The sequence below is a fragment of the Lonchura striata genome, chromosome 13 (genome assembly GCF_050655825.1).
Source record: "Lonchura striata isolate lonStrDom1 chromosome 13, ASM5065582v1, whole genome shotgun sequence".
NCBI lineage: Eukaryota > Metazoa > Chordata > Aves > Passeriformes > Estrildidae > Lonchura > Lonchura striata.
Genome location: NC_140715.1, coordinates 4,474,081 through 4,491,305, shown reverse-complemented (window position 1 = coordinate 4,491,305; position 17,225 = coordinate 4,474,081). Strand labels below are relative to the sequence as shown.

At 50.2% G+C, this 17,225-nt stretch overlaps 1 protein-coding gene and 1 pseudogene across 7 annotated transcripts in view; both read left to right on the top strand.

The window, feature by feature from the left end:
• LOC110481538 (protocadherin gamma-C5) overlaps positions 1-17,225 on the top strand; it is a 216,632-nt gene that overhangs the window by 47,643 nt on the left and 151,764 nt on the right. Inside the window, exon 1 of one of the 7 annotated variants that reach the window (XM_085591118.1) lies at positions 6,087-8,707. The exons of the other annotated variants lie outside the window; for them this stretch is intronic. Within the exon in view, the coding sequence (XP_085447244.1) occupies positions 6,245-8,707 (2,463 nt within the window). The 5' untranslated portion in view covers positions 6,087-6,244. Of the gene's footprint in view, positions 1-6,086; positions 8,708-17,225 lie in introns of those variants that run through there. 7 annotated transcript variants of the gene reach the window in all.
• LOC110483667 (protocadherin gamma-A10 pseudogene) lies at positions 8,723-15,900 on the top strand (annotated as a pseudogene).

Genomic DNA, 17,225 nt, shown 5'->3' with positions numbered 1-17,225 from the left:
GTAAGACTTCAAATTCAGACTTTCAGCTTGAGACCTCAGTGAGTTCCAGGTGTTCTTGGGGATGAATTTCCATGCCGACAGTGAAGACTAGAATATCCTCCTTGTCAGTTTCTTTGAAAACGTTTATTTACACTGATCATCTGGTTTTGTCTTGGGTTTTTTTCCCCAGTTCCCGCGTGGCCCCCTCCCCTTTTCTGATCTTCTGTGTATGTAGGTTTAGTTTAAGTAGTGATATATCTTCACTTAGGAGTGTATTTCAGGTCACATTAATGCTGGTGTGGAGAGCAGGAGAGGGGGGTACATTTCTGTTTCAGTATTGTTATGGGTTAATAGACCTACATATGACTTTAGAAGAAGTTGCGTCTTTGTGGAACTCTGCATGTGATAAGAGAAGAGATTCTCTCTGAGCAAGTAGTGAGATTATGTGGGAAATAGATTTGTAAAGAGTTCTTAGAGCCTGACAGAAGGCCCTAACAAGTGGCCAATACCCAATTGTGACAAATATTACCATGAGGCTGCCAACAAGACTAATCCCATAACCAGTTACTATCATTGGACACTTAATCTTTTTAAAACACCTTCTAAACCTCAAAAAATTTAAAATTCTTAGTTCTTTGGCAATAAAATTTTGTGCTAAGTTTCAGTATCTAAGAGATCCACAATTAAATGTTACTCTCCATCATCCTGTGTACAGAAACTCAAGTTTGTAGTACAGTTGTACTACACCACGACCCCCTAAGAGTGAAATTGCTGGCCTAGATGAGTGCCCAAGGCAACTACCAAAAGGATACTGGCTCATTTGTGGAAATAGATCCTAACAAAACATTCTCTCAAAAAATTAAAAGTAGCCCATGTATCATCAGACAACTAACTGTGATTACACCTAAAGTTAAAAAGCCATGAAGAGAAAACATAGAGGAAGAAAGATTTGCCCATCATTATGAGGAAAAGAGTAATAGCAATTGCAAATCCTGGAGCCCTGCAAATCAAGTTACATCAACTTTATTTCTGCCTCAACTTGTCTCAGGTGAGGCATTAAAACAATTATACCAGATAAGGTGTTAGCTGAGTAAAGAAGTCAATGCTGCTTCCATTGCAATTAGTGACACGATGGCAGATGTTGGTGCTGTCAGACATGCAGCCTTAGAGAACAGAGCCACCATCAATTTGTCTTACTGGCACGTGGCCATGGTTATGAGGATTTTGAAGGATTGACTTGTATGAACTTGTCTGACCATTCAGTGTCTTTCAAAAAGTGAGAGATTTGACAAATCAAATGAAAACAAATGATGGATCATGGTTATAGGACTTGTCTGAAGGATGGAGTTTTGCACCATGGCTAAAGGAGCTTTACAAAATAGGTTTATATGCATTGATTGTTATCCTGGCATTGTTAGTGCTAGTGCCTTATGTGCTCCACTGTGCACCGTGAATGATGAACAAGGCCATCAAGGAAGTTTTCTTAGTTCAAGAGAGAGAGGGAAATGTGGGGAATGGATTTGTAGAAAGTTCTTAGGGCCTGACAGAAAGCTCACATAGTTTGCATCTGTATGCAAACTTTGAGACAAGAAATGCTGACTTAGAAATGCCATGGAATAGGACAGACATTGTTGAGAGAGAAATGGAGCTAGAAAAAAGTTTCAAAAATGGCCTTCCAAATAAGAGTAGATACTTTAGAGAAACAGAACTATAAAAGATTCATTGTAGTAGGATCCATGAGGGGTAATTTTATATTATTCTCTTTAAGGCATCTACATCAAGGTGTGACAAGAAGGTGATAGGCCAAGAAGGGCTTCTGGTGTATTGTATATTGGCTTGTGATTGTGATTGTGTGAATGATAACATCTGTATTGTCTCACCCTTCTCATGGGACTGAAAATAGAATGAAAGTTTTAAAAATGCCTCTCTCAGTTACCCAATCTCTGAGTAAAGAAAACATCCGACAAGATGATCCATTCTCTGTTGGATGACTGCATGTCATTCTTCTGAGAATACCACTTAGGACACAAATGTACTTTCTTTCTGGGTATGATCATGATGCATTATCATTTCTTGAGTTCTATTTGCCAATTATGTGCCTCAGAAGCTGAACTGCAAGTTCTGTAGAGTTGGAGATGTGACAATGTTGATGGTTGGGCAGAACAGGTTATAATACCTGTGTGAATATTCCTTTCTCCATTTATACCTCTCTGTGACTTTTTGAAGGAGATTTTCATGAAAGCAGTAATGACATTTTCCCACCATGGATCTTCCTTCCGGTTATGTTTCCTTGAAAGTTATGGTTCATATTTTTTATCTGCAGACTGTCCTTTTGCATCTGTAGCTTGTGTTGTTTTGCATGAAATATCGACCTGCCTTCTAAAGCAAACCAAGACAGAATATTTTATGTGAGTAAAATTATATAGAAGCTTAAACAGAGTTTCCCATGGTCCTATTCACATCAAGGCCTTTGATACTGCACTTAGACTGGTGGCTTTATATTTCTAGGAAGTTAATGGGCCACAAAGTAGAAAATTTCACAAGAACTGATGAATTTCCAGATATTGACCTCCCTACAATGTAGTCTAAAATAAGACTTAAGGGCCTGGATTGCAGGCCTTGGTTGAGACCTTACTGATTTCTGGGTGTTCTGGGAGTTTATATTTTTAGGCAGAGATGTTTTTTAAAACCACCTGTACTTTAGAGGAGTCCAGTATTTACTTCATAGGGGCCAGTAAGAGCTTTTAGTTTTGTTTATTAATAACTAGAAATGAGTGAGAGATTTGAGGTTCTTGCTTTGCAAGGAGGACCCTGGGGACAGCACTTGCACACAGGCCTACCTGCAGCTTACTCCAAGTGTGTAATAAGCATTAAAAAGATCAAGGTGCTTTATTGCATAGCAGCACTCACCTCTGATCTCCCTCTGGCAAGCTCTGGAACACGGTAGAGACTGTAGAGTGCTGCTGGTCAATCGCACTTACCAAAGGATTGGTCTCATGTTTCTCAAAATTACCCAACTATGTGCCCCTCCGTGATTTCGTACATGATACAGACCTAGAAGTGGTGCAATAGAGAATAACCACTTCCACATGGGAGAGTGGGAAGTGTTTGATTTGGCTCATTTGTAAAGATAGAGCCTGGCAGGGCATTCCCTCAAAAATTAAAAGTAGCCCATGTATCATCAGACAACTAACTGTGATTACACCTAAAGTTAAAAAGCCATGAAGAGAAAACATAGAGGAAGAAAGATTTGCCCATCATTATGAGGAAAAGAGTAATAGCAATTGCAAATCCTGGAGCCCTGCAAATCAAGTTACATCAACTTTATTTCTGCCTCAACTTGTCTCAGGTGAGGCATTAAAACAATTATACCAGATAAGGTGTTAGCTGAGTAAAGAAGTCAATGCTGCTTCCATTGCAATTAGTGACACGATGGCAGATGTTGGTGCTGTCAGACATGCAACCTTAGAGAACAGAGCCACCATCAATTTTGTCTTACTGGCACGTGGCCATGGTTGTGAGGATTTTGAAGGACTGTGTCGTATGAACTTGTCTGACCATTCAGTGTCTTTCAAAAAGTGAGAGATTTGACAAATCAAATGAAAACAAATGATGGATCATGGTTATAGGACTTGTTTGAAGGATGGAGTTTTGCACCATGGCTAAAGGAGCTTTACAAAATAGGTTTATATGCATTGATTGTTATCCTGGCATTGTTAGTGCTAGTGCCTTGTGTGCTCCACTGTGCACCGTGAATGATGAACAAGGCCATCAAGGAAGTTTTCTTAGTTCAAGAGAGAGGGAAATGCAGGAAATGGATTTGTAGAAAGTTCTTAGGGCCTGACAGAAAGTTCCCATAATATGCATCCTGTGAGGAGCCCTGGACTCCAGGACGGTCTGGAGGGATGGAGATGAGAGATCTCTGAAGTCTGGTCTTAGAATATGTGGTTTATTATAAAGGGTAAAGGGCCCTGCTTGGAGTTGCCAGGTGCAATTCGTGGCAAGCCCTAGGGAGTGGGGGCAGGGAGAGGCAATGGGCAGAGGATGATAGGAGAGGGTTCCAAGAGGATGTTCCAAGAGAGCTTCAGGTCCCTCGGGCGCTCATCATCAGGGGGCTTCAAGGTGGGCTGGAACAAGACTTGGGCCAATGGGGTCACAGACTCCTGATGCTCCAGGGGAGGGTTACAGGTGTGGGATGAAGCACACATTGGGGTGAGATAGAACAGTCCATCTGACCCTTGGACCTACCTGTAGGTAAAGGGCATTGTTTTGCCAGAAGGGGGAACTGCTTTCAATCTGGCTATTCTATTGTTTTCTTATTGTTCAGTAACTAAGGTTTGGTATGTCAAATTTTGTTCTCATCTCAATATAAGTATTTGCTAAAACTTTTGCCAGGCAATCATATTTATAAGGTTTTCTATTTCATCTTCCCCAACATCATCCCTATGCAAACTTTGAGACAAGGAATGCTGTCTTAAAAATGCCATGGAATAGGACAGACATTGTTGAGAGAGAAATGGAACTAGAAAAAAGTTTAAAAATGGCCTTACAAATATGAGTATATACTTTAGAGAAACACAACTATGAAAGATGTATTGTAGGAGAACCCATGAGGGGTTGTTTTAGATTATTGGCTTTAAGGCATTTACAGTATGATGGGGCAAAAAGCTGATAGGCCATGAAGGGCTTCTGGTGTATTGTAATTAGGAAATAATTGGCTTGTGATTGTGATTGTATGAATGATAACATCTGTATTGTCTCACCCTTCTCATGGGACTGAAAATGGAATAAAAGTTTTAAAACGCCTCTCAGTTACCCGACCTCTGAGTCAGGAAAAGGGCATTGTCTGACATCACTTAAAAGCATTTTTCTTGTTCTTAATAAAAGCATTGTCTGAGATTTACTAAAATCATTAGGTCCAGTCAAGAGACACCTAGTAGCCCTTTCAAATCAGTGCATTGTACCTAGCTTAAATCTTGAGATTTCAGTGACCTTTCATCATCTGTGGGAGTGATCATTTTAAGGCAGAATTGTAGCAAAACCACTGAAGACCACAGATCTGATATAACTTCCTCAGCAAGGTCAGGTCAAAATTTGGTATTTTGGTATTAATAATTCAAAATTATTTAAAATTTATTATTATTCATGCTATCCTTTGACATCTGGGTTGGCCAGTTGATAGGAATTTTGTGTAGCAGCTTCCAAAATTAAACCAATACAAATGTGAAATCAATTGTTTTGGGAGGCCTTAGAATTTGAGGTTTCAAACACCAGCACTGATTTTGATTTTCTCTTGGACTAGAGTGAGTGTAATGATTTGCAGTTTCTTTTTTTCTGCATGGTATGGACGGTTATATTGCTTTTAGTTCAGGTCTACTGACTATTATGGACTTCACATTTCTATGTCAGTTTTAATAACTCTTCTTAATCAGAATTAAACCTTGACTTTATGAAGTAACATCGAATTCAAACTTTTTAATGGGATGCAGAGACAGTGACAGGAAAATGAAGCATTTGTAGTTTTGGTGTAAACTGATAGAGTGGGTTTGGAAAAAGTAAAATCTGTGGTTAGAAATGGCAGGATTTCCTTCTGCCTCTCTGCATCCTGGTTGCAAACTAGAGTCAAGACTTAGATTCTCTGACAGCAAGAGCCAAACTTCTTAATTGCTCTGACACACATAATTTTTTCCTTGTTTGTTATCATGCCTCCTCCAAAAACATGACGGGAAGCACTATGGCAGTACATAATAGTAGCTTAAATATTTCCTACAAATACAAAAAAAACCTTTTAGTCATGGCACGACTATTGTTGCTGTAATCATTAAGTTTCCCGCTCAACATAAACCAGGAGCTTCAGCGCTGTCTGTCGGCGGTGGCGGCGGAGCCCGGGCCCGGTGCCGCCGCCGAGCCCCGCCCAAGCCGGGCCCCGCCCAAGCCGGGCCCCCTTGAGCGCGGCCGTCCGGCGGCTGCAGTGGCGCGGCGGCGCCTCCGGGTGCCGCTGTTGGCCGCCGCCGAGCGGCGCTGGAGCCGCCGCCGCCGCCGCCGCAGCGTCCTGCCCCCGCAGGCTGCTCGCTCGCCCGGCGCCGGCCGCAGCGGCAGCGGCACCGCCACCGGCAGCAGCGGCGGCGGCGGCGAGAGGCGGGGAGAGGCGGCCCGAGCGGGCTGGCTGCGCTGCGGCGGCCCCTGCGCTGCGTGGCGAGAGCGGCTGCAAGGGAAGCGGGGCAGCGGCGGGAGGCAGGAGCGCGGCGAGCGCCGGCGGCAGAGAATGGCGGTGAGGCGGCGGCAGAGGCGCGGGCCGGGCGGCGGGCGAGCGCTGCTGGCCGCGGTGCTGCTGTGCGTGTGGGGCCGGGCGGCGGGCGAGCGGCTCCGCTACGCCATCCCCGAGGAGCTGGGCAGAGGCTCGCTCGTGGGGCCGCTGGCGCGGGACCTGGGGCTCAGCGCGGACGAGCTGCCGGCGCGCAAGCTGCAGGTGGCGTCTGCCGGCAAGAAGCAGCTGCAATACTTCACGGTGAATGAGGAGAACGGGAACCTGTACGTGAACGAGAGGCTGGACCGGGAGCAGATGTGCGGAGAATCGGCGACCTGCTCCGTCAGCTTCGAGGTGCTGGTGCACAACCCGCTGAACGTATTCCACATTGAGGTGGCCATTGAGGACGTCAATGACAACACCCCAGTTTTTAGCAACGCTGCTCTGGACCTCGAGATTGGTGAATGGACCCTTTCCGGTGCTCGTTTTCCTTTGGAAATGGCACGAGATGCAGACCTAGGAAGCAACTCCCTGCTGACTTACCAACTCACGAGCGACCCGTCCTTCTCACTGTCAGTGAAAGACAAGCCGGGTGGAAAGAAGCAGCCGGAATTAGTACTGGAGAGAGCTTTGGACAGGGAGAAGCAGAGTTCTTTTGAGCTGGTGCTGACAGCAGTGGACGGCGGGGAACCTGTGAGATCCGGGACTGTCCTGGTTCGCATCAACGTGACAGATGCAAATGACAACCCCCCTGTGTTCAGCAAAAGCGTATATGAGGAACGCGTGGCAGAGAATTTGCCAGTGGGATCATCAGTGCTGCGGGTGCGAGCCACGGATGCGGACTTGGGCGCAAATGGGCGAGTTTCCTACTCCTTCAGCAACGTCCCAGACGAGGTGCTCTCATTGTTCTCTATCGAGAGTGAGAGTGGAGAGATCAAAACTGTGGGTCCTCTCGATTTCGAAGAGAAAAAAAAATACGTTTTTGGCTTGGAGGCGATGGATGGTGGCGGGCTCACTGATCACTGTGAAGTGCAGATCGATATCACGGACGAGAACGACAACACGCCCGAAATCACGATTCTTTCACTGTCGAGCCCAGTGCCTGAGGACGCTCCGGTGGGCACCGTGGTGGCCGTGCTGAACGTGAACGACCCGGACTCCGGCGAGAACGGTCAGGTGTCGTGCGAGCTGTCGGGAGAGGCGCCGCTGTCGATCGTGGCGTCGTCGGGCGGCTCGTACAAGGTGGTGACGGCGGGCGCGCTGGACCGAGAGCAGGCGTCCGAGCACCGCGTGACGGTGGTGGCCCGGGACCGGGGCAGGCCGGCGCTGTGGAGCAGCACGGAGCTGGTGCTGGAGGTGTCGGACGTGAACGACAACGCGCCGGTGTTCGAGGAGGCGGCGTACAGCGCGTACGTGGCGGAGAACAACGCGGCGGGCGCGCTGGTGCTGCGCGTGCAGGCGCGGGACGCGGACGCGGGCGCCAACGGGCGCGTGAGCTACTGGCTGGCGGGCGGCAGCGCGGGCGCGGCGGGCGCGGCGCCGCTCGTGTCGGTGGAGGCGCGGAGCGGCGCGCTGTACGCGCAGCGCTCCTTGGACTACGAGCAGTGCCGCGAGTTCACGCTGGCGGTGCGGGCGCAGGACGGCGGCTCGCCGGCGCGCAGCTCCACGGCCACGGTGCGCGTCTTCGTGCTGGACCGCAACGACAACGCGCCCCGGGTGCTGTGGCCGGCGGCGGCGGCGGCGGGCGAGGCGGCGGCAGGGGCGCCGCCTCCTTTCGAGGTGGTGCCGCGTTCCGCCGAGGCCGGCTACCTGGTGGCCAAGGTGGTGGCGGTGGACGCGGACGCGGGGCGCAACGCGTGGCTGTCCTACGAGCTGGTGCAGGCGTCGGAGCCGGCGCTGTTCCGCGTGGGGCTGCACAGCGGCGAGGTGCGCACGGCGCGGGCCGTGTCCGAGCGGGACGCGGCCAAGCAGCGAGTGGTGGCCGTGGTGAAGGACCACGGGCAGCCGGCGCTGTCGGCCACGGCCACGCTGCACGTGGTGCTGGCCGAGAGCTTGCAGGAGGCGCTGCCGGAGCTGAGCGAGCGGGCGGCGGGCGCCGAGGCGGCGGCGGCGGCGGCCGAGCTGCAGTTCTACCTGGTGCTGGCGCTGGCGCTGCTCTCGGCGCTCTTGGTGCTGAGCGTGGCGCTGGCCGTGCTGGCGCGGCTGCGCCGGGCCGGGCCGCCCGCCGTGCTGCGCTGCCTGGGCGCGCAGCGCTTCTCGGTGGCCGGCGCCGCCTTCCCGGCCGACTTCTGCGAGGGCACCTTGCCCTACTCCTACAACCTGTGCGTGGCGGCGCCGGCCCGCGCCGTGCCCGAGGCCGCTTGGCCGCCGCCGCCGGTGCCCGTCCTGTCGGCGGAGGAGCTTCTGGGCGGCGATTCCTGCGAGAATCCGAGCAGCAACGCCCTCACGGGAGAGCCCCTCGCCGGCCCCGACGTACCGCAGGTTTGTAATGCTGAGCCCTTGTTCTGTTATTGAGGCTTTCCTTTTACCTTCCTTTCCCTCCTCGTTTTCTCGGTAAGGTGTCCGTGAGAAGTCATTTGTGTCTCCATGTAGGCGCGGAAGATTTTGATCTTTCCTTGGTAATAGGTTCCATTTCAGCTGAGATTCTTAGACTGTTACTCTCTATCTTATAGTGTTCCCCTGTTTTCTGGGGTATATCATTGTGGGAGGCACACATCTGTCTCCATTAATTAAGGAAAGTAATGTAGAAACTGAATTAAGTGAAGGGGTATCCTCATTCCGTGGAGAGCAGGAGGCTAGAGGTAGCACCTGGTTCTTCCTTGGTAACAGAGTGCAATTCAGTGGAAGACGTTTTGTCTTCAAAACTCGTACTCTGTAAATTAAAATGCATTTCCTGCATTGAAACGGGTTCTTACCGTGTAGGAGATTCATTGATTCTGCGTGGTGGAATTGTAGAGAAAAAAAAAAAAAAAAAAAAAACCACCAACACAGTGACAAATGATGTTGTAGATATTTTTTTTCCTGATTTTGTTCAGAAATTGTGCTTTTGAAACTGGATTATTGCTTTACACAAATCCGTTTATGAATAGTTGGGTTTTTCTGTTTTGTTTTGGGGTGGTTTTTTGCCTATTGGACTCACTTAAGGAAAAGTGTGTAGAATACTATGTTCTGCATCCTGAGTGAAAGAAAAGACTGTCGCTCGTTTTCGGGGATAATGCAGTATTGGGCCGTCTTCCTTTTTTTATCCTGGCTGTCAGTTTCTGTTTTACTCTTCATTATATTTATTTCATACAGAGTTCAAGGTTCAGAAAGACTTGCTTCAGATGGTTGATTTTTCCTTTCTTATTTACCCTAAGGGTTTCAGATTTATGGAGATATCAGATTTGGAGAAGAGTAGGTTTTTGAATTCTGACTCTTTACAAAAACAGTTATCTGAAAAAGGAGTATCTGACAGTATCAAGGAGATCAGCCATATGATAGTTCAGGCGCTTGAATCAAACTTATTTCTATATTTTTCATGGGTTAGCAGCGTTTCGATTAGGCAGCTATACTTTTCTTCCACTGTTCTACAATCCTTTCCTTGGTAATGTTGAACCCATATGATTAAAAAATGTTTTTCCTGATATACTTTTTTGTTACACTTCAATGCTTTGCAGGTTGATTCTTGATAATTTTTTTTTTTTTACTGGCTATAAAATTCCTTGATGTGGTGTAAATGTGTAAAAAGTAAGGAAACACTAAATTTAACTGACATTCAAACATTTGCATCTTGATTCCTTCAAATTTTCCTTTGAGAATATTCACTACATCTTTACTTCTACCTATAACAATCATATAACAATTTGCTCCCTGACTTCAAGAACCATGCAATTGTTCTCGTCCCGCTTATGTTAATGAGCCTGATGGCTCAGGCTATCGGTGTGTGTGGGCGTGTATCTAATGTTTTCAACCTCGGACCCCGTTGCTGAAGGGGTTTTTGAACAAACCTGGTAAGACTAATGGTAATCTAGAGCTTGTAATGGTAAAAAATATGCTTTAATATACATATATTGCCGTTAGTAAGTTATTAGTACCTCCTGTGGTAGAAGCACCACCTCCACGGAATGCCTCGACATTCCTCCCGATGGTGATCCCCTGAAAGACCAAGGCAGAGATCGGTTGGAGAAAAGGCGGTGCAGGAGGTCACCTCTGCACGGGAAAATTGTCTCCGTGGCAAATATCCATTCCCCGCGAGCTGCCCGTGGGCAGAGCGGGCAGAGCTCGGCGGCGCTCGGTGCCTGCAGTGCCGGGAGGAGGCTGCGGGCGCCGCTGCTGACCGAGAGGAGCGAGAGGAGCTCGGAGCGCCGCAGCCCCGCCCGCTGCGGATCCGCTCGATCGCTCGCTCGCCGGATTCGTGGCCCGGCGGGAGGACGGTCAGTGATCATCCCCGCGGTACGGAACCGTGCTGCAGCGAGCGGAGGGACTGCCGGCGGCGGAGCGGCCGGGGCAGCGAGCTGGGGAAGGACAGTGAGGCAGATCGGCGGTCTGCGGTGGGGCGCTGCTCGGGGTGTTGGCGTGCTGCGGCCGAGATGTGCGCGGCGGGGAGGCGCTGGGGCCGGCGGCAGCGAGCTCTGCTCTGGGCCGTGCTGCTGGCAGCGTGGGAGGCGGCGTGGGGGCAGCTGCGCTACTCCGTGCCCGAGGAGATGCCCAAGGGCTCGTTCGTGGGCGACGTGGTCAAGGACCTGGGGCTGCAGCTGCCGGAGATCAGCGATCGTGGAATCCGAGTGGTCTCCAAAGGTAGGACGCAGTATTTCGCTTTGCACGGGAAGACGGGACATTTAGTGACGGCAGAGAGGATCGACAGAGAGCAGCTGTGCGAGAGTGTGCAGCAATGCGTGCTGCCCTGTGAGCTGATAGTGGAGGGGGAAATGAAATTCTATGAAATAGAAGTGGAGATTGCGGATATAAACGACAACGCACCCAGCTTTCAAGAGGCAGAAACAGAGCTGAGAATGAGCGAGACAACAATCCCGGGGTCGCGGTTTCCCCTGGCCGAAGCTCACGACCCGGATGCTGGCCGTAATTCCCTGCAGAGCTACGAGCTGAGCGGCGACGAGCACTTCTCGCTGGCCGTGCAGGCGGGCCCCGGCGGCGATCAGCGTCCCGAGCTGGTGCTGGCGAAGGCGCTGGACCGGGAGGAGGCGGCGTTTCACGAGCTGGTGCTGAGGGCGATGGACGGCGGCGATCCGGCACGGACGGGCACGGCTCGGATCCGCGTGACGGTGCTGGACGCGAACGACAACGCGCCCGTGTTCAGCCAGGCGGAGTACACGGTGCGTGTGCCCGAGGACGTGCCCGTGGGCTCTGTCCTCGTCACCATCACGGCCACAGATGCGGATGAGGGCCTGAACGGGCAAGTGAAATACTCTTTTAAAAAAAAAAAGATTTCATTGCAGATGTTCCACCTTCATTCTGACACGGGAGAAATCACTCTGGAGCGAAGCTTGGACTTCGAGGAAGGCGATGCTTATGAACTGGAGGTGCAGGCATACGATGGTGGGGCTCTTTATGATACGGCAAAAGTCGTGATCACTGTGACAGATGTCAACGACAACGCACCGGAGATTTCAGTGAGGTCGGCACTAAGCGAGATCTCTGAGGATTCCCCATCAGGGACCGTGATAGCCCTGCTGCACGTGGAGGACCGTGACTCGGGGGACAATGGAGATGTGCGCTGCTTACTGGCCGGGGATGTCCCGTTCCGGCTGCAGAGCTCTCACGGCAGTTACTACAGCGTGGTGACAGCGAGAGAGCTGGACCGGGAGCAGGTGTCGGAGTACAACGTGACGGTGCGGGCGGCCGACGGCGGGTCGCCGGCGCTGCAGAGCAGCGCGGTGCTGGCGCTGCGGGTGCTGGACGTGAACGACAACGCGCCGGTGTTCGCGGAGGAGCGCTACAGCGCGCGGCTGGCGGAGAACAACGCGGCGGGCGCGCTGGTGCTGAGGGTGCGCGCCACGGACGCGGACTGGGGGCAGAACGCGCGCGTGCGCTACCGGCTGGCGGAGGGGCGGGTGCGGGGCGCGCCGCTGTCGTCGTTCGTGTCGGTGCAGGCGGAGACGGGCGCGCTGTACGCGCTGCGCTCCTTCGACTACGAGCAGCTGCGCGAGCTGCAGCTGTGGGTGCGTGCGGAGGACGGCGGCGCGCCGGCGCTGGGCAGCAACGTGTCGGTGCGGCTGCAGATCGTGGACGAGAACGACAACGCGCCGCAGGTGCTGTACCCGCCGGCGGCGGCAGCTCTGGGCTCGGGCGCCGCGTGGTCGGGCGTGGAGCTGGCGCCGCGCTGGTCGGAGGCCGGCGCGCTGGTGGCCAAGGTGGTGGCGGTGGACGCGGACGCGGGGCAGAACGCGTGGCTGTCCTACGAGCTGGCCAAGGCCACGGAGCCGGGGCTGTTCCGCGTGGGGCTGCACAGCGGCGAGGTGCGCACGGCGCGCTCGCCGCTGGCCCGCGACGCGGCGCGCCACAGCCTGGTGGTGCTGGTGAAGGACCACGGGCGGCCGGCGCTGTCGGCCACGGCCACGCTGAGCGTGGTGCTGGCCGAGAGCGTGGCCGAGCTGCTGGCCGAGCTGGGCAGCGCGGCCGACGAGGCGGCGGCGCCGGGCGAGCCGGCCGCCAGCCTGACGCGCTGGCTCGTGCTGGCCGTGGCCGCCGTGTCGTGCCTCTTCGTGGCCTTCCTGCTGCTGCTGCTGGCGCTGCGCCTGCGGCGCTGGCGCCGCCAGCAGCTGCTGCCGGCGGACAGCGGCGCCCTGCGCGGCGTGCCCGTGTCGCACTTCGTGGGCATCGACGGCGTGCGCGCCTTCCTCCAGTCCTACTCGCACGAGGTGTCGCTCACGGCCGACTCGCGCAAGAGCCAGCTGCGCTTCTCGGCCGGCAGCTGCTGCGACACCCTCCCGGCCCGGCCGCCGCCCGACGAGCCCGCGCCGCTGCTCGGGGACCAGGATCCTGCCGGCGCCCTCCCCGCCGATCCCGCCCCTCCCTCGGTGAGTTTCGGTCTCCAGATTTTCTCCACGACTCTTCTCCTGTTGCTCTCCTGCCCTTTCCGCGCCTTGTTGTCTGGCTTCCATCGTGCATTTTACTTAAAAGCACGGTAAAGTTTCCTTCAGTGAAGTTCTGAATGCTTGATCCATTGCCGTTGTCATGTGAACATTGAGTGGGTCCTCATCCTTCCAGTCGGTGAATAAATAAGGTGGGAGAAGGCTTCTGCTGGCAGGGTGTTCATTAAGTCGGAGGTTCGTGTGTTGATCAGATTCCAGGTGTTGTTCCCCTATATCAGCTGTGCTCTGTAGAATCTGTGTTGCTGTTTGCATTAGATCTGGTGAAGAGATGTATTAGGTTATTAAGAAATACAACTTTTTAGGAGGTTAACATATCTTCCTAAGAGCACACATTTTTTATAGGTTGAATGTTTTTTGAACAAGATGCTGATGGCTTTTTGTGGAACCTCTCTGTGCATTGTTCTCAGTCTTTATCACTGTCCATGATACATAGTGGAGGTCAGCAGGAAGTGTTTGTGTCATCCATACTTTGATCTTTGTCCCCAGCAGAGGATTGGACCGGGCCAGAAATGGTTCTTGATGATTTGTGTCTGCTTGTTATGAAGATGAAGGATCCTCTTGATGTCGTGATTCTTTGAAAAGCCCATGGGGGGCTGCCTGTGGAGGGGGAAATGGAAGAACTGCTTTGGTTTTTTCTTATTTTTCAAGATAGAGCCAAATCAGATAGAGCTGGGTGAGCCTTTGCTAGAACATATTTAACATGGCAAGAGAATTGCCTGGATGGGAAGGGAGAGATTCAAGGTACAGTGGGACAGACATGGTGGGCATAATTCCCCATGAGCTGATACTCACTGAGCCAGTGTGCCTTGGAAGACTGCTCAGCTTTTCCTTTGAGACCTATGAAGTCTCTTCACAGGATTTCAGCCCGCAGGCAAATGCAGCTTCCACAGCACAGAGATGTACAGGTAGCTGTGTGGAAATGGTGGTGGGAAGAAGGATGGTCTGGGGAACTGGGCCTCTGCTGTCACATGTTTTAAAGATATGTGGGTGAAAGGGTGTGAAGGGTTGGAAATGTGAGTGCTGTGAACCGTGCATGACTGTGTGCTGAAAGACTCAAGGGAATGTTTTCCCCCATTCCCAGACTGGTTCCTATCTCTAGGATGAAGCAATGTGTGGTTCTTCTTCCTAAATTATTTGTCTAGAAGATGTGTGTTCCAGCTGCATGGAGAACTCTGGGAACTTCTTGCTATAGTGTTTGCATGACATCATAATTGTGTTACTTCTAAGCCTAATTTTGTACTTGTGACAGATGCCACATGGGAAGTGCAAGCTGTGTATTCAGTGCCTATAGAAAACATCATTAATTATCAACCTGTTCATGATATAACCCAGAAACGAGTTTTGAGCTCTTCAGTTCTGCTGGTGTTAACTTTGTGTCTCCTTCTTCTGATGATCTGAAGATGGTTCTTTCATGTTTATAGGTGAAAGGAGAGAGATTTCCATTGACATGTTTCTTGAAAATGTCTCTATAATAAATGCTTTTTCTTGTCCCATGGCTAGGGTGGGAAGTCAAATATTATCCATAGTAAGGAGATACTGTCTGAGCAACTTTCCTCTTGGGGGAGTCTCTCTAAATTCTGCAGATCTGTGGTAAGCATGGGAGCAGTGTAGGGTTAGGAGGGATTGTTGGGGGTGAGTGGTGTATGAGGAGGTCCTGGTGGAGACATGGCATGGGTTTTGTTGATCCTCAGGGCTATTGCTGGTGTTCTGAAATGTGTTAGGAGGAGTCTTATTGTGTTCAATGGTGTGGTTTGGACTAAAATGGCCTAGTTTGGGTTCCATATTGCTTTCCATCTTGAGAGGAGTCCATGTGCTGAGGAATGGTGATGTCACCTTTGAGGTGATACTTGGATGTGTGGGTCTTTGACAGAGCTGGTGAAAAGTTCTGGCTTATATAGCATTTTCTACTTTTTGAAATATTTGGATGGTACCCAATAAGGTAAGTTATGCTGCTTGGGATCTGAGAAGCTTTGCACACCACTTCTCTTCCAATGATGTCTGTACACAAAATTTACTTCCATGTTATATTTGGACAGAGGGAAGAAGTCTGTCTGTCCAGAGATAGGGCTGATGCTGGAGTTCTCTAGGATCTAGTTCAAAATGAATGAATTAATTGTGTCCAGTTCTGTTTGTCCTAGCAGTCAGGTGAGGCCCAGGTTTGCGTTTCCAAGCTTTTCCTTTCTCTTACTGTGCCAGGAATTGACAGTCTGGGCCAATGTAGTGAGCTCCTGTGTGAGGCCTCCTGTGTCTTAGTTACAGTCCAGTTTGCTGTGTTGTGTAGGGACTGCAAATGACCCAATCTGCAATGTGAGGCCATGATTGATTCTCCTCTGGCATTTTCCCATTCTTGGCTGGGTTGATTAAGATTTTTAGTATGTTTGGTTTGGTTTGGGTTGTTTGTTTGTTTGTTTGTTTGTACTTTGGTCAAGGAGTAAAGCTGATGCCCATTGTGCCTGGCAATCCTGCAAACTCCAAAACATAAAATTGTCCAGCATGGAGAGTGTCTCTGATCCATCCCATGCAGCTGTACAAGTATTCAGATAAACCTAAAAACAGAGAACAAGAGAATGGTTTGTGTTGGAATGGACCTTAAAGATCCTTTGGTTCAGCCTCCTCTGCCGTGGGCAGGGACATCTTCCAGCAGGGCAGGTTGCTCAGAGCCCCACCCAGCCTGACCTTGAATATCTCATTCAAGAAACACAACTTCATAAATGGATGTTTCCCCGAGGTGCTGGTTTTCTCTGTGGCCATCATGGAACCAAACTGTTGGTATATGTTGATGTTGGAACTAAAGGCTGTGAATGCAGCATAAGGAGAGTGAGAGCTCAGTTCTGTGCCAGGAAAATCAATGACTCAGTGTGGGTTTGGTTGGGAAATGATTTGATTTCATGCTTGGTGCCAAAGGCAGTGCCATTGCTGTTCTGCTCCTGGTTTCTCTGTCATGAAAGACAATGACAGTCCTCCAACAATAACACTTTCCATGGTAACTGCTCCTGTAGAACCTTAATTCTTGTCTAGAACTGCCAATGATTCCTGTGTGAAACCTCCATTATCTGTCTGTAGCTCAATGCCATAATTTGATACAGAGTTTCCTCAGAGTTGTAATTACCCTTTCTTTCAGGCCTTTGTTTCTAGGAAGGTTGCAGCTCATTTTCACAATTCTGGTCAGTACTTTTAAATATGAAACAGTGACTTATGTATTTCAGCACATCCTTACTTCAGCCACTGAAGACTGAACGGTATGTCGGGAATAGGAGGCAGAAGGAATAAGAGAATCTGTTGTAATTTGTCAGCAGATTTACCTTGAGAAAGAGGCTGATGAGAAGCTGTTTGAAATGATGGTTTCCTAACTGTGCAAGGTGAGCAGGCCATGCAGTAGAAAAAGTTACAGAGCTGAGGACAGATTCTTCAAATGAACCCCCCTATCCTGTTGTTCTGTGTGAGTCTTTAGGGTCGAAGTTGCAATTTGAGACCAGAGTGACTTCCAGGTGCCCTCAGGGATGAGTTTTAGGGCCTGCTAGGAAAGTCTAGAAGACTTCACTGTGGGCATCTTTGGCTACTTGTTCTCTTCTATCACTTCCTTACCTTATCTGATTAATATTTTGGGGTTTTCTGTGGTTTTTTTTTTTTTTTTTTCATTTTGTTTTTCTTTGATTTATTCAGTGTGATGGTATATTTTGAATTATCAAGAAGCTATCTTTTATGAGCAATATATGGTGTAATAGTGTCCCATGCTTTTGTCCCAGTAGAAGTCATGAGATATGAGAGAGAATTTGTGTTCTGTTCTTATTGGAAGAAATGGATGTAAATATGACTTTAGTAGATGTTGCATCTCTGTGGAACACAGAATGTGATAAAGATGAGGAGGAGATTACCTTGAAGCCAATGGTTTGATGAGCCATTCTCCA